Source organism: Humulus lupulus, chromosome 7 (genome assembly GCF_963169125.1).
Source record: "Humulus lupulus chromosome 7, drHumLupu1.1, whole genome shotgun sequence".
In the NCBI taxonomy this organism is placed as follows: Eukaryota; Viridiplantae; Streptophyta; class Magnoliopsida; order Rosales; family Cannabaceae; genus Humulus; species Humulus lupulus.
Window position 1 is genome coordinate 38,782,579 of NC_084799.1, and position 22,460 is coordinate 38,805,038.

Below are 22,460 nucleotides of genomic sequence, written 5' to 3' on the forward strand. Positions count from 1 at the left end.
AATATGCAAGTTCAATAGGAAGCCTAATGTATGCCGCTCATTGCACAAGAGCGGATATTGCATATGCGGTTAGTAAACTTAGGAGGTTTACTAGCAATCCAAGTAAGCATTGGAAAGCTATTGAGAGAATTCTTGGTTATCTTAAGGGCACCAAAGAGTATAGTCTTCACTATACAAATTTTCCAAAGATACGTGAAGGATATTCCAATGCAAATTGGATATTGGGAGTTTGAGATAATCTCTCCACCACGGGTTGGGTGTTTACTCTTGGAGGATGTGCAATCTCATGGGGCTCCAAGAAGCAAACTTGTATATCACACTCAACCATGGAAGAAGAGTTTATAGCTTTAGCGGCAACTGGAAAAGAGGTTGAGTGGCTTAGGAATCTCATGATGGATATTCCTTTGACCACAGATATGGTATCAATAATTTCAATACATTGTGATAGCCAATCCACACTTGCTAGAGCATCTAATAGTGTGTATAATGGAAAGTCTAGACACATTATTCTAAGACATGAATATGTGAGACAATTGATTCAAGGTGGAATCACATCAATCTCATATGTTAAGACAAGTGAGAACTTAGGGGATCCATTTACAAAACCTCTTGTGAGAAGGTTAGTAAGTTCTACTTCAAAAGGGGTCGGATTGAAACTCCTAGAATAATAGATTCGCCAATGATGGAAACCCAACTCTCAACTTGTACAAATCAAGGGAAAGAGTTCAATGGGTAAGAACAAGTCATTGATAAGTGAATAGTTTCAACACTAAAATTTATGATGAGTTCCGTCTGAGATGATTAGTGTTGGTTGCTACCGAGTTAGGGATAAGCCTAGGGTTTTTAATGAAGTTCAATTGAGTGTAACAAGCATCTATAAAGGTAGCAAATATGTTGCAAGAACTTCACCTATGTGGACTTAAAGGTGGTGCTGCCTCTCATGGAAGTTGGAGTTTCTCCCCGGAAAGTTCATGAAGAAATGAGCACATGGCCATGATAGTGCTAAGCGAGAAAGTGGGAAAAAAAATGTGGTGGAGGTGTGTGAGGTATCACCGATTTTATCATATGGAATACTTGGTTCAAGCTTTAAGCAATGATTTTGATAAGACTTTGTGATATTTTCACTAAGATAAAGTTCAAACCGAAAGGCACTTTATTTTATGCGCTAAAATTGTTTTAAGCTGGAGAATGAGCCTTGTATTTAACCAGGTGGGGGATTGTTAAGATTGGTTAAATACAAAATATAAGTGTTAAATTACAAGCAAGCTATAAACACTTAGTAAATTTCACATAGTGAAGATGTGAAATTTGAGCTTCAATTGTAGGTACTTTTAAAATGCAATTTTTGGTCCAAAGTGATACATGAAAGTATCTAAGGGTTCCCAAAAAGTTTGGTAGCATTTAGATCATTTTTAGGACCTTTAGAAGTGTCAAAAAATAGAGAGGGTGGTGATACATCGCCACCCAAATGGCATAGCATCGCCTGATGCTTAGGGTTTCAAGAAACCCTAATAGGCGATGCAAGGTCCTAAAATTGCTCCAAATTCTACCATACTTTTTGGGGACCCCTAGATACCTCCATGCATCACTTTGGACCCAAAAACACAATTTTAAAGTGCCTACAATTGAAATTCAAATTTCACATCTTCACTATGTGAAATTCACTAAATGTTTATACCTTGTTTGTATTATAACACTTATCTTTTTGTATTTAACCAATCATAACAATCACCCACTTGGTTAAATACAAGTCTCATTCTCTAACTTAAAACAGTTTTGGTGCATAAAATAAAGTAACTTTCGGTTTGAACTTTACCTTAGTAAAAATACCACAAAATCCTATTGAAATCATTAGTTGCTTAAAAGTTTGAACCAAGTATTCCATATGATAAAACCGTTGATTCCTCACACACCTCCACCACATCTTTTATTTTCCCACTTTCTCGCTTAGCACTATCATGGCCATGTGCTCATCTCTTCGTGAACTTTCTAGTGACAAAACTCCAACTCCCATGAGAGGCGGCACCACCTCTAAGTTTACGTAGGTGAAGTTCTTACATCATATTCGCTACCTTAATAGATGTTTGTTACACTCAACTAAACTTCATTAAAAGCCCTAGGCTTAACCCTAACTCGGTAGCAACCAATACTAACCATCTCAGATGGAACTCACCATAAGTTTTAGTGTTGAAACTATCCACTTATCAATGACGTGTTCTTACTTATTGAACTTTTTCCCTTGATTTGTACAAGTTGGTGTTGGGGTTTTATGCCCTAATTAAAACTCAATTTCTTGTAATCTCATTTTATTATCAATAAAAGAATAGAAATCATTTTTTACTTGTTCAATCACTTTGCTTGCATGTGTTTATTTTCATGATTATTTGTTTAATATAAACTTCTATTAAATCCCGAGCATATATAGTGACGTAATGACAATAGAATATAAATATGATTATATGTTCAAAATAAGTTAGTCCTAAGATTAGTCAGTGCACAAGATTTACACTAACTTGTCAATCTTCGATATGATCTACTTACACATTGTAGTGTTATGTTCTTTCCAAAACATTAGCAATGTAGATAAGATCGGGTGTATTTCTTATATCGGACAGGAATGATATTGACTTTAGATAGATAAGTAAACATATCGTTATTATCTAATATAGTCATATCATAAAGTTGACCATAGGTCAATTCAATCTCAATTTTGAGTGGTTAGTATTCTAATTGATTGTATTATTTAAGTCATTTGATTTGTTCGTTACTAGCTTACCTTATGAACTAGCCCATACTTACATCTTGGGGACTTGGTAGTATAATGCAGTAGGAGTGTTAATCATAAATATGAACATCTATAGCTTCTATCAATAAGTGAAATGATGATCACCTTATAGCTTGGTTCAATGAGTTAAATGATTGAGTACTCATTTGTGTGATTAAAGTTCACGGAAATATCATTTACAAGGAACTTAGTGGTATTTAAGGATAAAAGACAACGAGGGGTAAAATTGTAATTTGTACCCAACTCAGTTGTAGATCATCTATAGAGGATTGAATGAAAAATTATGGTAGTAACAATGGATAACGTATTTACTTTAAGTGTAAAGTGTTCTATGATTTCAAGAGTGTAATTCCGAGTCTTTAGTGGAGTCACGAAGAATTAATAAGGTAGTGAAATTATTCGATAATAATTTTACGGTAACTTATTGGAGCTTGAATTCATGGGTCCATGGCCCCCACAATGCCCTTGATTAAATCATCTAGATAGTCTCGATTAATTGATTTAATTCTCAATTAGGATTGTCAAAATTGTTTTGTGTCAATTTTGGACAATTTTACTAAGATGTGGAATTTAGAGAATAAAAGAGAATTTTGGGCAAATTTATTAATTATGACAAATTGGTGTCAAATTGATAAATTATATTAAATTAAGGTTCAAATTATAATTAGCTAATTTTAATAAATGATTTAATTAATTAAGTAATTAATTTTTAAATATAATTATATATATTAAGTTTTAATAAAATATATTATATTATATTTAATTAATTAATTAATAAGGGTTTTGTTTTATTATATAATTATAGAAAATAATAGTATTTGAATCTAAAAGGCTTTTATACTTTGAATTTAAAAATGGAAAAATCTCAATGCTTGGCAAAATATCTAATTTTCAGCCATATAGGGATTTTAAGCTATTATTTTAATTATTTAATTAAATTAACCATAAAATGTTCTATAAATAGGGATTTAAGTCTAGGGTTGTTAAGTAAGTGTGAAAAAGCAAAAACCTAGACTTAAAAGAGACCTATTGTCGCCGCCCATCACTACTGTCTTCTTTTCCATAATTTTCTCATCTCATGTGTTGAGAATTTCCCACCCTAGTCTAGGTAGTCAAAGGAAATTGTGGAATATTGTGTAGTTTGAAGATCCAATTCACTCTCTTGTTATTACTCTGCGACAACAAGAAACAAGAGTTAGAGAGAATGAAGGAAGGAGTCTCAATATCCGAGGAATGAAAGTAAGATTCTTAAACTCTATTATTTTATTTACTTTATGAAATTCATTAGAAACATGTTTCTAGGTTGTTTTATATGTTAATTTGTTTAATATATAAAACATACATGAAAATATTTATGATCCTGTAAAATATATTCCTAACAGTTGGGAGTTGGGTTGCCATCATTGGTGAATCTATTATTCTAGGAGTTTCAATCCCATCCATTTTGAAGTGGAACTTACTAACCTTCTCACAAGAGATTTTGTAAATGGATCCGCTAAGTTCTCACTTGTCTTAACATATGAGATCGATATGAATCCACCTTGATTCAATTGTCTCACATATTCATGTCTTAAACTAATATGTCTAGACTTTCCATTATACACACTATTATATGCTCTAGCAAGTGCAGTTTGGCTATCACAGTGTATTAAAATTATTGATACCATATCCGGTTAAAGAAATATCCATCATGAGATTCCTAAGTCACTCGGCCTCTTTGTCGGTTGCCGCTAAAGTTATAAACTATGCTTCTATGGTTGAGTGTGATATACAAGTTTGCTTCTTGGAGCCCCGTGAGATTGCACCTCCTCCAAGAGTAAACACCCAACCGGTGGTGGAGAGATTATCTCCAACTCCCGATATCCAATTAGCATCAGAATATCCTTCAAGTATCTTTGGAAAGTTTGTATAGTGAAGACTATACTCTTTGGTACCCTTAAGGTAACCATGAACTCTCTCAATAGCTTTTCAATGCTTGATACTTGGATTGCTAGTAAACCTACTAAGTTTACTAACCGCATATGCAATATCCACGCTTGGCAATGAGCAGCGTACATTAAGCTTCCTATTGCACTTGCATATTCCAATTTAGCCATCGTTATTACTTCATTCTTTTCAAACTTCATGTTTGAATGAAATGGTGTATGTGCCTCTTTGATTTTGAGATGACTAAATTTGTCGAGCACTTTCTCAACGTAGTGGGTTTGACTCAACATAATACCCCCACTATTCCTTCTAAATTTGATACCTAGAATGGTATCCACCTCTCCAAGGTCTTTCATTTTAAAGTTAGAAGATAGAAACCTCTTTATTTCTATTATTCCTTTCATGTCATTACTCAAAATCAACATATCATCTACATATAGACACACTAGTATGACATAGTCACCACAAGTCTTAGAGTATAAGCACTTGTCCGCATTGTTGTGTCTAAATCCACTAGAAACAATAACTTTATCAAACTTATCATGTCATTGTTTTGGAGCTTGTTTCAAACCATATAATGATTTGACAAGTCTACATACTTTATGTTCATTTCCTTGAAGAATGAAACCCTCTGATTGTTCCATATAGACCTCCTCCTCGAGATCCCCATTTAGAAATGTCGTTTTGACATCCATTTACTTGACAATGAAACCTTGTGATTGTTCCAAATTGTCGTTTTGAGGGAGAAGTGGTTTATTATCATGAAACTTAATTCCATATATTGAGTAATAAGGAATTTTTTTGTATCTTCTTCTTCCTCTTTGTATTTCTTTTCCAAGGCCTCCCAAATCTCCTTGGCAGTCTTGGTGTTGGTGTAGAGATCATAGAGTCTATCTGAAAGAGCATTAAGGATGTGACCCCTACATATCAATTAATCTTCTTTGTGCTTCTTCCTTTCTTTGACAACTTCTTGAGTATCATCTTCCTTGGGCTCTCCCAAGGCTCTTAGGTCTTTGTCCAAGATGTATAAAACCTTCAAAGTAGTGAGCAAGAATCTAATCTTGCCCTTCCAATGAACAAAGTTAGTCTCATCAAACCTATCCAATCTTACAAAGTCTTGAGTCATGAATTTCAATGCTGAAAAAGAGTTACATTCTTCCATGATATGCGAGAGTGAGATAACACCACCTCTAATTTTAGAATCTACACAAAAATTGGATTGACAGAGACTAAAAAATATTAAGAAAGATTATGCAAACCCAATTTGGTGAATGATCTTCTTCAACCTTGATGAACCTTGAAAACCCTTGTAGAGCCACCACTTTGAGCAAATCCTTAGAACAAAAGCAAAACACAATTCCAAGGCTTATACACATTTCTTAACGCTGTATTAATACTCTAATTCCTAGCCACCATTGATGCTTGAGGCCTTTTCTAGGAGGAAATGAAGATTGAGATTGAACAAGTCTTAAACTCAAAAAGTCAAGCACTTTCTTTATGAGTTCTTGGAGAAAACTTGAGATTCTTATAACTAGAGAGAAAGGTTAGAGAGAGATTTGAGAGAGTGATCAAGTCTTCCAAAACTCTATTTTGACCCTTATATAGAGTAGGCACTGTCATTAGGTCTAACCAATAGGATTAGACTTGTAAAATACGTCATTTAGAGCAATTTACATAACTTGTACGGACTCTAGTAGGTGACACGTCGCCTTCATGTAGGTGATACGCTACCTACATGCAGGTGATGCATTGCCTGCTAGAGTTTCAAAAACCCCTAAGCATCAGGCGATGCCATGCCACTTGGGTGGCAACGCATCGCCACCCTCTCTATTTTTGGACCCCTCCAAAGGTCCTAAAATTTCTCCAAATGCTACCAAAATTTTTGGGGACCCTTGGATACCTCCATGCATCACTTTGGACCAAAAAAACACAATTTTAAAGTGCTTACAATTGAAATTCAAATTTCACATCTTCACTAAGTGTTTATATATTGCTTGTATTTTAACACTTATCTTTTGGTATTTAACCAATCATAACATTATATGCATCAATAACTTGTATAACATTATCATTTAAGGAAAAAAATAAGCAGTAATAACTTGCACACATGACTAGTATAAATAACTTGTTCATTATAATGGCATGTTCAATAAACAAACATGTCCAAACTACCCAACATATTTAGCAGATGTACAATGGATATACACCATTTACATGTAATGACATGACCCAAAAGCACCTGCTATACAACATCTACAATTAGAAATATACAAATCTAACCAAGAGTTACACATTTCCAAAAAAAAAAAAAAGACCCCCTGAACTATGTAATTGACATTCTGCAACTACATTTGACTAATACTTAACAGTTTTCTAAATCAGCAAATGTCCCAAAAAAAAGGAACAAAAGACATCATCTTTAGAGAATCTATCCATTGCTTCTTCCACCTAGTTCTGGGAGCTTGTGGGCTACTACCTCTTTCTCTTGCAGCTAGCCTAGTTGCAGGTCTGGAACATGTGTTAGCATCTTTAGTTTTCTGCTTTCTAAATCTCTCCTTCCTCTTGATAGTTTCTTGAGTTGGATTGACCAGTGGTAGACGACTTCTCTTCTTAACAAGACGGGGCTACATTCACATAAACGCTTTAAGTTAGACATTTACCAGTTCTATTGAAGTGTTTATTTAAATATTACAAATGAGTAAATATGTGACATACCTCATTAATAGTAAAGTTTGTGCAAGTAGGTTGAATATGGCCAGGTTGCTTGCAATTTGATCAAGTCTTTATCTGACCAAACCTTCTACCTTTTGTTGCATTTGGGGCTGGTTCATCCTTGTCTCTCCTCCTCTGCTTCTTTGGTCTACCAGGTAAATTGGTTGGTGTTGGTGGGAAGATTGGATTGTTCCATTTTTCTGGCCACAAATCAAGGCTTGGCATAGGTTGTATCATTCCTTCATAGGCTGCCATAAATGCTTCCTTTTTGTAATAGTCATGGACAAAGTCCATAACATCTAACCTCCTACCCCATATACAAGCCAATGCATGGCCACATGGGATTCCAGTAAGTTGGTATCTCCTACAGCTGCAAGTTTTCTTCACCAAGTCAACAACAAAGTTTTGAAGGTTTAAAAAGTGCACCTAAAAAAGAGTTACATCAGCTCTAGTTGTGTAATAGTTTTAGGCAACCTCTTTATTCTTCTCAATGATTTTCAATATCCTTGTATCAACTAGGTGAACCCATTTTATCACACTCTCTCGCTTCTTGAATAACCTACTCATCAACAAAAAAAAAACAGATCTTCTCAAGTAGGGTAATTATAGGCTTCTCCCTAGCATCCAAGATTGTTGCATTAAAACTTTCACATAGGTTGTTGAACAAAATATCACACTTCACATTTTCAGTAAATTGTGTTCTAGTCCACTCAGATTTCTTCTTTTGAGCAAGCCAATTGTAAGCCATTTCACTAACTACCTTAATATCTTCCATTCGTTTTTCAAATTCCACTTTAGTTGTAGCCTTTGCTACTAACCATAGAAGTTGCTTCAATAACAGCCTTGGGTGTTCCTTCTTGAAGTTAGAATGGAGATGTCTAACACAGAATCTAATAGCTGCATCACCCACAACAGATACAAGGCTTATCACTTATCATACACAGCCTACTTGGGTCCTCAATCTCCAAGTCGTCAATGACCAACTTCAAAAACCAAGTCCAAGAATCTATATTCTCCTTCTCCACAACTACATAAGCGATCGGAAACATATAATTAGACTCATCAATCCCAATGGTCGCAAGCAACATACCCTTACAATAACCCTTCAAAAAACAATCATCAAGGCCTATAAATGGCCTACAACCATTCCTAAATCCATCATTGCATGCCTTTAGATAGACATAAACTCTTTCAAAGATTCTCTTGTTATCAACTAGGTTGGTCTTGATTATTATTGTACTACAAGGATTAGTATGCAGCAGTTGCTTACAATAATCTTCTAGAATGGCATATTGCTCCTCAATTGACCCTTCCAAAATCTTTTTTGTCTTCTCTTGAGATTTATAGAATTTCACTTTATGATATGTGAGTGTTTTGTCTTTGACACTTGAAAGTAGGGTAAGACATATCTGGATGCAATCTAAACTGTTCTAGAATTTTTTTTGGCCAACCAAGTTCAGGTAACAAGGTTATTGTCCAACACCAACCCACATGTGTGTACATCAACCAATGTGTTGACTCTAAAGGTCCTATTGTCAGTTTTTAAAACATGAGCACAAATCAGCCATTTACAACCTACTTCAACTCTGAAACTCTTTGTGTCATTGCTAATGATTTTGTATCTTCTTTCAGTAGGAATAAAATGCTCTTTCAAAGCATTCCTCAATAACTCTACACTACCAAACTCCATCCCTAACACAAACTTGAATTGATTAAACTTTGTTTTCGGATTGAATTCTTTGTTGGATTTTTTTTGGTATGGCATTCTCATGTTCACTGGCCAAGTCATCTTCTTAGGCCATCAAATTCATTATTGCCTGCATCTACACAAAATGAAGTGACTAATCCCCACCATGTAGATGGATCAGTTTGCCTATTCATCTTCCTTTCTATGGTCATTGGCCAAGTCATCTTCTGAGGCAATTCCATCATATTCATTAATCTCTATCTATTTATCGTACAAAGGTGGTGCAGATGGAATCCCAACCTCATATGCAACTGCATCAATACCATTTGGGAGCTCCTCAATGATACAAGCTTTCAATGGAGGTTGTGGGGCAGGTTCAGGCACATGTTTCAAAACCCCATCATCCTCCTTCCAGTCTAAAGCACGAGCCTTCTCAGGCAATATCAGTACACATCTATTTCCCAAATTTTTAGCTTCATCATCTCCTCAACTATTTCAATAGTCTCCTTATCATCAATGATCATCTTCCCCTGATTCAGAATCTTTCCCAGTGGCTAGTAAAAAAACCCAAATGGCAGTTTGTACCCCTCCATTAGTCCAATATCTTCCAAAATCATTCTACAAAGTCCGCCAACCTCATTCATGTTCTGGTATGAGATTTCACCATCATGGTAGTTTCTATTGCCAAAAGGAAAGAACCACATGCCTCCATGGCGAAACTTGACAGTGAAATACTCACTATCCTCACCTGCACAAACATAAGGTTCCAAGCAGTACAAGGGAAGTCCCAAGTCAGACCCATTTTCCATTTTCAATGCAAACATAATGTTAGAACAGTAAAGGGTAACGAAAAAAAAACAAGAACAATGAAGAATTTCGAACCATTTAATTAAGCAAATCTAAAAAAAAATTGAACATCCCTTGACCAAATGTTCAAACCTATTTCTATATCTGATTTGAACAAGAAATCAAATACCAATACATACCATACATGGGTGGTGCTTCATCGGGCTTCTGTTTCTTCATCTCCATTCCGTCTCCTCCGTTTCCTCTAATTGGGTCCACCGGTCTAGGTATTACAGCTAGTTTTTCTATCACAAAAACTATATAACAAATTAAAATAGACTAGAAGGAGTGAAGAGAAAACAATTCTCAATGATGTCCCTCAGTATTATACACACATAGTCTCTCTTTAAAATGGTGATATTTCTTAGGAAGAGAGAATGGAGCATTGACCTGAATTTGGGTAATGGAGTAATGGGTATGTTGGTATAAGTTCGGTTTGTTGTTTCTTCGTCTCTTCCGGCGTCGGTCTGGGTCAACTATCGCGCCTGAGGAAAGATATCCTCAGGGTCAGTAATCGCCTGAACTCGACTTTTGGTTCTTCTGTAGAACGGTGAGGAGGGCTGGGAATTAAGGATTTCAACGTTTTAGGATTTAGGGTTTTCTTTGTTTAGATTTTATTTATCTTCTAAAATAGTATATTTTAATTAGTTTTTGTTTAATAGTTTATTTTAGTTATTATCATTTTAAAAAAGAAAATAAAATTATTTTTTTTTAAAAAAACAAAAGTATAGTATTAAGTGACATTATTTAAATGATATGAACGAATGAATGCGAGTCACCTGTACTCATGTTCCTCCGTTAATAGCGTGTACCAACAGTTACACTGATTTCAGAAAGGAATATACTATTACCAAAAAAAATTTGAGTATTAAATTTTTTTTTTTTTAAATTGGGGTATTATCGCATCTATATACCTATTTATTTTCATAACAACGGTAAAAGATTACATGAATTTATTCTCACACGACAACAAACTTCAAATAAACACACGATTGGGGACTGGCCAAGACATTTGGCTTTAGCAGTATTATTCAGCTCAGCTCACTCGCAAATAGAGGAAAACCCGGGACCTGACTGGACTGGAGAACGCTCTGAGCGTCACGAAGAAGACGACACACAGCTCGAGAAATCGCCTCTTCGTCGATTTCAAATCTAGAAGAAGAGAACCGATAAAGGCAGCGACGAAATGTCGGTGCAGGAGTATCTGGACAAGCACCTGCTTTCTAGGAAAATTGAGGACGCCGTCAATGCCGCCGTTAGGGCCAAGACTTCTGATCCGGTCCTCTTCATCGTAATGTTCCTCTTTCACCTCTTTATGTTTCATTCCCTAGAAAATGGGAGAAAATTTTGTTTAAGGAACTACAATTTTGAATTTCCTGCGTAATTAAGCCCCTTTTAACGTATTCTGGCTAAGTTTTGCAAGGTTTGTCTTCTTTTGATTTGGTTTTGTTCTTGGCGTCGTCATGATGTATTTACAGTCGAACCATATGAAGAAAGCGGTTCCTTCAGCGATCACGAAGGTAAAAGCTAGACAGATCCTCGATAGCAGAGGAATTCCAACTGTTGAAGTGGACCTTTTCACTAACAAAGGAATGTTTCGTGCTTCAGCTCCCAGCGGAGATTCTTCTGGAATGTATGAGATATTGCTATTTATATCTATTATATAGTTCCCTCTTATTGTCTATGTTCACAGTTTAATTGCCAGAGGAAACAAAATCAATAAACGAAAATGGGAATCATAAATTGAATCTTTAGTTTTATCTATATGTATTTTCTAATACTGATTGGTAGTGCCATTGTCTTTTCTATATGTTTTGGGTGCATAACTATATCACTAAAATACCTAGCAAAGTTTATATATAACTTGACTATGCCATTTAGACTGGTTATCATTCAAATACAAATTTCATTGAGCTTCGAAAGTTGTAATCCTGAATAGATAATTGATCTCAGGTATGAGGCTGTTGAATTGCGTGATGGTGACAAGGGATTGTATCTGGGAAATAGTGTGAATAGAGCTGTTAAGAATGTCAATGAAAAAATATCCGAAGCACTAATTGGCATGGACCCAACACTTCAATCCCAGATTGATCAAGCCATGATAGACCTTGATAAGACAGAAAAAAAGGTATTACATTGTATTTCACTATAGTGGGATGCTCTCTTTAATTCAATACTTTTGGATAATATATTCCCAAAATTTTAGTACTTTTAGTAAGTCTCACACCTAGAGGCCTGATTATGTGGGGATAACAGTATCAATGTTCTTTATTGTCCCTCTATTTATTATCTACGTCTATTAACGTGGCTTCAAGATTATTATAGCTAGTTATACTTGAAAGAAAGGAGATTTGGTGCTGATTCCTATATGATCTGGACTATATGAATAGGATGTGTTTTTTAACATGCATAACCACCTGGGTATTATCAAATGCACATTATATGCATCTGATTCAACAGAAAATATCTTCACTTCATTTAGCGAGTTAATTTTGCTTTTCTTTTGAATGGGGAGATGTTTCTTAGTTCATGTCATTTTTCAGGGTGAACTTGGAGCAAATGCCATACTGGCTGTGTCAATTGCTGCATGCAAAGCCGGCGCAGCAGAAAAGGAGGCATGCCCTTTTCTTTATTAGCTTTCCTTTTTCTTTCTCTCTCTCTCTCTCTCTCTCTCTCTCTCTCTCTTTTCTTTGCGAATGGTTTTAGAGTTTGTTGTCTACAAGTTGTATACCTTGCTTAGAACATTCTAAGAAATGACAAATATCAGGTTCCACTCTACAAACACATTGCTGATCTTTCTGGAAAAACCAATTTGACTCTTCCTGTCCCTGCTTTCACTGTTATAAGTGGAGGGAAACATGCTGGGAACAGTTTAGCCATTCAGGTATGCTGTTTTTGAGCTTTAAAAGCTAACGTGTTCTCTACAATACTCATGATTTTTATTTTCAGTTATTATAAATTCAAAGATTGTGAATGCTTTGCTACATTTGAATTATAATCTATGTTTTACTTTATATCCGCATGAGTTTCAGAATTTAAAAAAGAAATCATCCTTCTATGACGATGAGTATGTTTCATTCTTGCTGCAGCAGTTTTCTCTATTTATTTTTTAAAAGTGAAATTCTATTTTACTATGAGACTCATCAATTTTATTAAACTTCACTGTTTATCAGGAAATCATGATTCTCCCAATTGGAGCAATCAGGTTTGAAGAGGCATTGCAGATGGGCTCTGAGACTTATCTTCACTTGAAGGTGATTTTATCCACCTGAACTCTCAAAAAAGTTTATGTTACTCTCAATGCTTTTGCTTACAGTATAAAAGAAGGTTATATTTCAGCAGTTTTAACATATTTATGTTGATTTTAGTTTATTTTTAACTGGAAAAAATGCCAATTTCTTCATTTCAACATTCTTTGAGAATATTCGAAGAAAAAGGTCATGATAATTAAATGATCATGATATCAATAATTGATGACTTTAGGCCAAGCAATTTACATGATTAGCATTTTCTTTAATTGAGACATTATTCAGCTTTAATTGGTTGGGTTTCTTACATAACTTTCTTGATTAATATGATAATTTTTTAAATGGAAATTTGAAAAAAATACACATATATATAGGGAGCAATTATAGTGCATCCACTTTTTTGACAACACCAGTGTAGCCAGATTGTGTTTTCTACATCTTGATAAAAAAATTTATATGACAGTGTACATTGTAATCATTTAAAACACCTTGCAAATTTTCAAGAAATTCTGAATAATTTACTGTGCCGAAAATAAGGTTCAAACAATTGACTTTTACACGAGTATACAAAAAAATAAGCACGCGTGCAACAAACTGTTTGAACTTTGTTTTCGTTAATATAATTTATTCAGAATTTTTTGAAAATTTTCTAGATAGCTACAATGTATACCGTCATATAAATTTTTTTTTGAATTACATGTATCCAGATGCCAAAAATAGAAAGCGAACGCACCGGTGTTGTCAAAAAAAGTGGATGTGTTATAGTCGCTTCCTATATATATATATATAAATATTGATAAGGAGATATCACTATTGTTCACTTAATCATTGACTTTATTGTTAATAAAAAGAGCAGGCTGTTATTACAGAAAAATATGGTGCACATGGATGTAACGTTGGTGAAAATGGTGGTTTTGCTCCAAACATCTCCAGGCAAGTGTTTTTTTTTTTGGTTACCCAAAAGTCCTGTTCTTCTATGTATAATGGAATCTTTCCTTTAGTACTACCTTACTGAAGAAAGAAAGAGAGAGAGAGAAGGAAGGAAGTCATCTTTGAGCGTAAAACTATTGTAAATAAAAAATATATATAATTATATAATAAGAAAATTCTAGATACGAGCACTGTAATCTATAAACAGAGGTTTACTGTTACATTCAGCGTTGTGATAATCTGCAGAAAGGTTAGAAACTTGTTCGGAAATGTCACATGTCTTTGTTTATTACATATATTTGCAGTGTTAAAGAAGGCTTGAATCTTGTAAAGGAGGCTATCAGCAGAACAGGGTATAATGAGAGAATAAAGATAGCAATTGATGTTGCTGCCACTGATTTTTGCATAGGTGAAGTATTCTTCACTGAAACATCCTATGTAAGCGTATTGGAAGAATAAGAACTAAAATCTAACCTTGATTTGACCATGTTCAAATGAGTAAAGAAATTTCATTTGGTTGATGCATATTGAAATTGCTTCATTCAATCATGAATTGGTATACAAACTCTTGTTCAATAGGATGTCTTTCCATGCATTGAAGTCCTTTTTTTGGTTCTTTCTGAAAAGCTAAAGTTTTGTTTTGTATTTCCCTATAGGAACGAAGTATGACCTGGACTTCAAATCTCCGAATAAGTCGGTACAAAATTTTAAGTCAGGAGAACATATGATTGATATGTACAAGGAACTCTGTGCTGGTACATGATTCAATTTTTCATATCATAATCTTTTTTTTTTTTTTACCTTTACCGAGACATCTTTGTAGCTTAATTCCTTCTTTGGGATCTTATTAGAGTACACAATTGTCTCAATTGAGGATCCATTTGACAAGGAGGATTGGGAAAACATCAAGCACTTTTCGAGCCTTGGACTTTGTCAGGTATGTATGATTTCCTTGCTGGTGATACTTGTCTGTCGTCCTTGTTTGCAGTCTCTCTTCACATCAAGTTGTAATCCATAACATGGTTTAGGCTATCATTTAAAGGCTGATACAGAAATTTGCAACCCAATTTCGAAAGGAAAAGAAAATTAAAAAAAAAATTGTTTCATGCATGTGTGTGTGAATTTATTACTTATTTGTTTTTATGTAGAATATAACTATTAACATTTTCATTGGATACTTTGTTGTGGCTAAGGAATTTAAAGAGGATTCTGTCAGTGCAACTTTATATATTCGCATGTGGAATACTTGATATTTTTTTTGTTTTGACTCAAGACATAGCTAGATTTCATTGAAGGTTTGATGGTTTTGCAGGTTGTAGGGGATGACTTGTTAATGTCAAATTCAAAACGTATTGAGCGGGCAGTAAATGAATCAACATGTAATGCTCTTCTTCTCAAGGTATCTAGCTAATCTTTTATGAAGGTGTGAGAATAGTGTACTTTTATTACTAATTCTGATATTATGCTGCTTACCTCTTTGCATAGTTGAATGAAATTACCTATACTATGGTGAAAACATTTAATGCAGACCCAAACTTAATATGAATCGTGACCTTATCTATGTAACAACAGTAGTGAGCCTTGTTCTACTGGACAGTTCTTCTGAATCTGAGTTTTGTAGTTGATATAAACATGTACTACTATTAGTTATGAGAATTTTTTGTTCAAATCAGATCAATCAGATTGGGACTGTTACAGAAACTATTGAAGTGGTAAAGCTTGCAAAGGATGCCCACTGGGGAGTTGTTACGTCTCATAGATGTGGTGAAACTGAAGACTCTTTCATTGCTGATTTATCTGTCGGCCTTGCCACTGGTCAGATCAAATCAGGTGCTCCTTGCAGAGGAGAGCAGCTGGCAAAGTACAATCAGGTCCTCATTCATCATGTTATCTAGTCTTCTGTATTATACTTTCAGCTACTCTATTTTTTCACATCAGAAAATGAAGAGCAATTATTTTCATCTAGTACCAGCTTTTATGCTTTATTTTTTGGTCTCAACATTGAAAAAATTTCAACTACATTTGCAATTTTAAAACATAATAATAAGGTTGTTTGTCATCATTCTGTCTATGGGAACAATTTGTTGGTTTCTATGCTCCATTAGTGACATTTCTATTATTCCGTGCATTACTAAAAAAAACATTTAGCAATCTAAGCACAAGATTTCTAATAATGGTTTTATAGCGTATGAGGAATTGTAGTTATGCAAACAGAATAATGTGTCCCTCATTGAATCTCCTTTTGTTTTTGAAACAACGCTTTTGGTCATTGCTAGTTTCCTTATTACTTGCACCCATGTTCGAGTTTTATTTTGTATACAACAAGTTGTCTGCGTAGAGGTTTTCTGTTTAGGACTTCTAGTTCTCCTTTACCTCCACTTATTCTTGATTGTTCATCTGTTTTGTGGATTCAGCTAGTTTGAGAAACCATGGACTTGTTTATCTATCCATAATCCATGTATCTATGTACAGATAATTTTACTTATTATATTAAACTTGATTTATAATGACTGACAAGCCAAAATTTCTTGCAGTTGCTTCGCATTGAAGAAGAGCTTGGTGATCGTGCAATTTATGCTGGTGAAGATTGGAGGCAATGATCCTAATTGGTATCCTCAGGTTTCATCTCCACAAATCTTTAAAATTACATGATATCGACAAAATCATAAACCCTCACAGTTTTGCATTTCTGCTGCTTCCTTTTATTTGTTAGGTGCTTCTTTTATTTGTTCAAGTGTTTCCATTTTGGTTCGAAGAGTAGACAGCATTTAGGAATGTGTAATCAATATTGGAAGTTGTAAACGTGGATTTGAAATTATTAGATAACACAGAATTTTTTTGTTCAAATGGTTTCAGGCTGTACTTTGCTAGTGAGATTGCACGCACTTTTGAATGTCAAGAAGTTAATAAGAAAAAACTGTTTTTATTTCATTATGTACAAGGAATTCACATGCAATGGAGTCATCAATCCAAGCCAGTGTCTGCGGATACTTTTGTTTCTAAAATGCTTGTAACAAGAGAATATTATCACAATGAAAAGTACTTCACGTACTCCGCCTTATAACACAACTATGATGCCTACTCTGCTTAATAACACACAAATAAAGTTGAAAATCCTTACAAGTTTCAACTGCCTTCAAATGCACGTTTCTTGTTTCCCTGACCGAAAGACCAATCTTGTTGAGACTATTTTTCTACGTGAAAATGTTAAAAGGTGAAAAAAATAACGTCCAGACTCAAATATTTGAAGTTTTGCAAGTTTTCTTGACCCTTGGTTTTGGCGGCAGTGTTAATTTCGAGAGCATATAAACAAACAATGAACATTAAAATAACATTGTTTTACACAACAAAAGAAAAATACTGATAAATTTGGGAAATCATCTAAAACTACAGATTTGACTAGTTAAAGAAGTGAATAACCCTGGACGAATTGTACAAGAAAAACTTCTAATTAACTTTAAACAGAGCAACCAGGGTTAATAGCAAAACTAGCTGTTCTAAACTCAAGCCTTCGTCTCTTCTTCGTCCTCTTCTATCTTAGGAGCCAAGTAGAACCTAACATAACCCATCTCTGCGATCTTGTACTCAACCACAACAGGCAATTCAGAGGACAAGCTGATCGTAACAGTGTTTGACAATGGAGTTGCCTTTGTAAAGGAATTCATATACCTCAGAGCAAACGTCAAAGAAACTGGCTCATTCATCTCTATAACTGTTGCTTCTTCTGGCTGCAATTTCATCAAATCACATAAATATACATGAGTTGCTGGAAGCATAATGAAACATGGATGAATCTCTAAACATATCCTATTAAGAAAAAAAATAACGTGACAAGACCATTCAACTGCATCAACAATACCTTATCTACTGTTGAATTTTGCCTGCAAACTATGTTAGCAGTCCCAATATCTCCTCTTGTGGAGAACTTAACACCCTCCTTGGTCACAGAAATGACAACTGCAGGTGCAAAAAAACCAATTCAAATTCAAGACAAGCCCGCAAATGAAATAACCAGCAAAACTTGGATAAGGAATGGATTTTGTTGTTTGAAAGAATTTAGACTGTACCAGTATCACCAATGCTGCTAAGATCTTTACAAATTCTAGCAAACTCAGATGAAGGCATCCTAACAATAGCATGGTATTCGGCTTCTGGAATACCGAGATGTTCACTATCAATGTCCATTAGCTTCATCTCAAAGTCAGCAATTTTGTCTTGCGCTGTAATCCCGTATCCATAGGTCAGAAACAAAACAGTAAACAAGCTAGCAAAATAAAAATCAGTATGCGTAACCAAAATTGCTCTTTTTTAACAAAAATTAATAGTAGACAACCCAAAATCCAGATCATCCAAATTATCTTTCCAAAAACTCAATAAAAAGCAAATGAATCATATATCTTCCCATTTTTCCTTCTAAATTCACTCCTAGTGTTTTCAGCAGAAAACAGTATATTCTTATCCAATAACAACACCAATTAAATCGAAGTTACAGTGATTTAATTACTAACTACATGCGAGAATCTTAAAATAAATTTTCTAACTTACGAATGCAAGTCTATAAATAAAAAGATAAAAAAAAACAAAAAAAAAAAACTGTAACACGACCAAACTATCGAAAAAATACATCACGAAGAACTAAACAAGATATAGAAGTAGAGGAAGAATTAACATACTGGGACTTTCAAACATGAAGGTGACAGTGTCACTGCCATCGTCGGCCTTGATAGTAATGATATCATCATTTCCGGCACACTTGAGCATCTTGGACATGTTGTTGAGGTTCATACCCATAGAAAGATTCCTATCACATCGGTAGTGCTCAAAGCCCTCCGATCTGAGCAGCAGCGCCACCAGGGCCACATGGCTCGAATCCATGGCCTGGAGAGAGAACCCAGTCGCCGAACAATCGAAGTTGGCATCAGTGACGAGGTCCTTGAGCGCCTCAAGGACCTTCTTCAATAGCGAACCCTGAACCAACCGCAACTCCAACATTCTCAGATCTCGCTGATTTCTTCGATTTGAGAAAGTTTCTCAAGTTTTAGGGTTAGGGTTTTGAAATGAAAAAAAAAATGGGGGGAAATGATGATCGGGTTGGTTCGGTTCGGTTCGGTTTTTATAATGGATTTTAAGAGCGGTTTCTAAAAAGCGTCTTTGAAAAGATTGGCGGGATTTGGCGCAATTTAGTTCCCGCCACGCGTTTGGGAATGGGCCAGGATTTCCTACTGCGCTTCCATCCTGCACCTTCACTATTGATGGTGTGCACGTGCGACGTGTGTCACGTGTGAGCACATTCATTTACCCTAAAATTACATGTCGTTTGTCAAGGCGACAAAATGTCGTAACCAACTCAACAGTTCAGTAATTTTTATGTACAGACGTGGCATATTGGTTTCAGTAAAGTAATTATTAATAAGAAAATTTTAATTCAAAAAACAAATAAACTAGAAAAGAGTGAGAGTTAAATCAAGTAAATGGTCTTTAGCTTAGCTTTTTTTTTTCCTTTTAAGAGAAGATTGTTTATATTTAATTAGCCAAATTTACAGTAACATAACCAATAAAGAAAATTACAATTGCATAATCAATCTTAATATTTCATTTTTAATGGAATATTTGCGTCAAAAGTACCCAAAGTTTGTGATTTGTAACCGGCATAGAACCAATTTTTTTTTAGCAGGTAAAGTACCTCTTTACCCAAAAAACTGCTCCTGATGATGTGGCAGGATCGACCTACACGTGGCAACTTTAAGAGAAAGAATCATGTTCGACCATCGACCAAAGAGTTATTGATTTATCAAGCCTCACACTTAGGTGCGACCAATCTGGTCGCACACTTTCATTTACTTCCTTTTGGATATGCAATCTTGTAATATTTGCATTAATTATATTTTCTTTTATTACCATGATACGCAAGTCTTAATTGTAATTAAGGCACAACGACTCATGTAACCTTCTTGAGCCTATAAATAAGACTCAAAAGGCTCAAGGGATGGGACTTTTGGAACGTTTGATCTTGGTATCCTGAGAGAAGAATATAGTGTGATTTTCCCCGAAGTTGTAATCTTCCCAAGGCTTGTGAAACTCGTGAACTCTAATTCATTGATCACAGTGTTGTGATTCAATATCAATAAGAACACTAAGTAGACGTAGGTCATTACCATCCAATTGAGGCCGAACCACTATAAATCGTTTGTGTCGTTTGCTTTCCATTTAATTTATCTTCTTGTTTTCATCTAATTTTTTATCGTTTATCTGACTCTGTGTCGTTGACGAATTTGAGGGTCAACATTTTGGTGCTTTATTGAGAGTTGAACTCAAGACTTCAAGAAGGTAAAATGGCTAAGACATCCAAGAAGACATGGTAGACTGCCAGCATAGTATCATGGGAAATGTTCGTGAGGGAATTCTACGGGTAATTCTACGCTGGTCGTGTGCACCCAACTGAAGCCAACCAGCTGGTCGAGATACGTCAGAAGGAGGGAGAATCCTTAAAGGAATATGTCTAGCGTTTCATGCGAGCAGCTTCTAGGACTAAAACGGTTGGCGATGAAGGGAAAATGATGGCCCTTACTACTGGAGTAAGACGCCATTCTCCCCTCTGGAACAGCTTAAGAAAGAATGGGGTGAAGAGTACCCAAGAGTTTCTTGATCGAGCATATCGATACATTAAGCTCGAAGATGTGATTGCCAACGAGGGGAAATCGCCTGCGAAAGACAAGGGACCAAAAAAAGATCCCACCAAAGCCGCCAATGAGTCAGATAAACCCAATGGCAACGGCAAAGGCAACGGGAACGGTAAAAACGGTGGAAAAAGGACAGACATTGAACCATTGGCGTCCAAAAATAAGTGCCCTAAGGGCAGTAGGTATGCGCCAAGGTTTACCAACTACACGGCCCTTGTCAAGAGCAGAGCAGTGGTGTACCAGGCGACCAGCTCCAATGTCCCTTACAAGCGACCAGCACCAATAAGGAAGGATATCTCCAAGAGAGATACAACAAAGTTTTGTCGTTTCCACAACGACTATAGTCATGACACTAATGAGTGTAACCAGCTGAAAGATGAGATTGAGTTCCTTATCAGACAGGGACACCTGAGAAGATACGTACGAGCCACTGGAGGTTCTCAGCGAGAGGCTCAAGGAGGCAACGAGCAGGCGCCTGTACGCCAACGCTCGCCACCTTTACAGCCAGCTCCTGTGGCAGGTACGTTGCTAATAATCTGTGGCGGCCCACACCTTGCAGGAGATAGTGGGAAGGCGAGAGTGATACGCTAGGACCTTACGCCACGACCATGACATCAAGATGCTAAATGTGGAGGAGCGAACTCCCAAGAAGGCTTGAACAGAGGAAGAACTAATAACTTTCTCTGAGATTGATGCTCAGCATGTCCGATTTCCTCACTCAGACCCCCTGGTCGTGGACGTCCAGATAGCCAACATGATGGTCAAGAGGGTGTTAGTTGACACAGGGAGCTCAGTAAATATCTTATACAAGTCTTCATTAGAGAAAATGAAGTTATCCGTGAAGGACCTAGAACCATGCAACCAAACCATTTATGGTTGTTCTGGCAAAGGGCTCACGCCAACAGGATCGATTAGGCTTACAGTGATAGCAGGAGCTGCGCCCGCAAACCGGACGTCACTCACTACTTTTATAGTAGTTGATTGTCCTTCTGCGTACAATGCTGTAATTGGAAGACCTATTCTGGTCGATCTGTGAGCTGTAACCTCGGTTTGGCACCTTGCCATGAAATTCCCAACTGACGCAGGGGTAGGATGTGTATTGGGAAACCAGCGAGAAGCGAGGGAATGCTATAATTCCTCGATATCTAAGGCAAGGAGAGGTGGATCAAGGGAGAACGCCAGGTAAGAGTTGCAGTTGGCCAATGAAACACAAGCCCAATCAAGTGAGCACGTCACCAAATAGGTTGTTGCCCAAAGCGAGGATAGGGATTTTGATCCTCGCTTTGGGGATTTTGATGAGGAAGTAGGACCGATCGAGGATCTTAAAGAGGTCCAACTCGATGAGGCAGATCCGACCAGGGTTGTGAAAGTCAGTAAAAACTTAGAGACAACAATAAAGCAAAAGCTGGTGGACTTTTTGAAGAAAAACCAGGAAGTCTTTGTCTGGTCGCATAAAGACATGGTTGGGATTGACCTAGTAGTTATCAGCCATGTCCTGAATATAGATTAAACCTTTCCACCGGTGCAACAGAAAAGAAGGCTACTCGACAAAGACAGATCAAAGGCTCTAAAGGAAGAAGTCGAGAAGCTAAAGGAGAACGGATTCATCAGGATAGCGTTTTATCCATCGTGGGTCTCTAATCCCG

At 36.0% G+C, this 22,460-nt stretch overlaps 2 protein-coding genes and 1 long non-coding RNA gene across 5 annotated transcripts; 1 reads left to right on the top strand and 2 right to left on the bottom strand.

The window, feature by feature from the left end:
* Positions 1-6,823: 6,823 nt before the first annotated feature.
* On the bottom strand, positions 6,824-10,653 carry LOC133791197 (uncharacterized). The gene is made up of 3 exons (XR_009874141.1): positions 10,097-10,653; positions 7,427-9,858; positions 6,824-7,335 (listed from the first exon to the last, which is right to left on the bottom strand). It is a non-coding gene; the product is annotated as an uncharacterized LOC133791197 (long non-coding RNA).
* A 273-nt stretch (positions 10,654-10,926) lies between these two features.
* On the top strand, positions 10,927-17,203 carry LOC133791195 (cytosolic enolase 3). 3 transcript variants are annotated; one of them, XM_062229119.1, is made up of 14 exons: positions 10,927-11,247; positions 11,435-11,589; positions 11,910-12,084; positions 12,500-12,571; positions 12,724-12,840; positions 13,130-13,210; positions 14,061-14,137; positions 14,440-14,543; positions 14,791-14,889; positions 14,986-15,071; positions 15,447-15,533; positions 15,808-16,005; positions 16,669-16,753; positions 16,991-17,203. In XM_062229119.1, the coding sequence occupies exons 1-13, from the start codon at positions 11,143-11,145 to the stop codon at positions 16,732-16,734; spliced, it is 1,422 nt and encodes a 473-aa protein (XP_062085103.1). In that variant the 5' UTR covers positions 10,927-11,142; the 3' UTR covers positions 16,735-16,753; positions 16,991-17,203. The 3 variants fall into 3 exon arrangements, with proteins under 3 accessions (XP_062085103.1, XP_062085104.1, XP_062085102.1); XM_062229120.1 differs by having other exon boundaries at positions 16,669-16,743; XM_062229118.1 differs by lacking the exon at positions 16,991-17,203 and having other exon boundaries at positions 10,928-11,247; positions 16,669-16,981.
* A 237-nt stretch (positions 17,204-17,440) lies between these two features.
* On the bottom strand, positions 17,441-19,219 carry LOC133791196 (proliferating cell nuclear antigen). The gene is made up of 4 exons (XM_062229121.1): positions 18,808-19,219; positions 18,202-18,354; positions 17,994-18,091; positions 17,441-17,862 (listed from the first exon to the last, which is right to left on the bottom strand). The coding sequence occupies exons 1-4, from the start codon at positions 19,124-19,126 to the stop codon at positions 17,638-17,640; spliced, it is 795 nt and encodes a 264-aa protein (XP_062085105.1). The 5' UTR covers positions 19,127-19,219; the 3' UTR covers positions 17,441-17,637.
* Between the last annotated feature and the right edge of the window lie 3,241 nt (positions 19,220-22,460).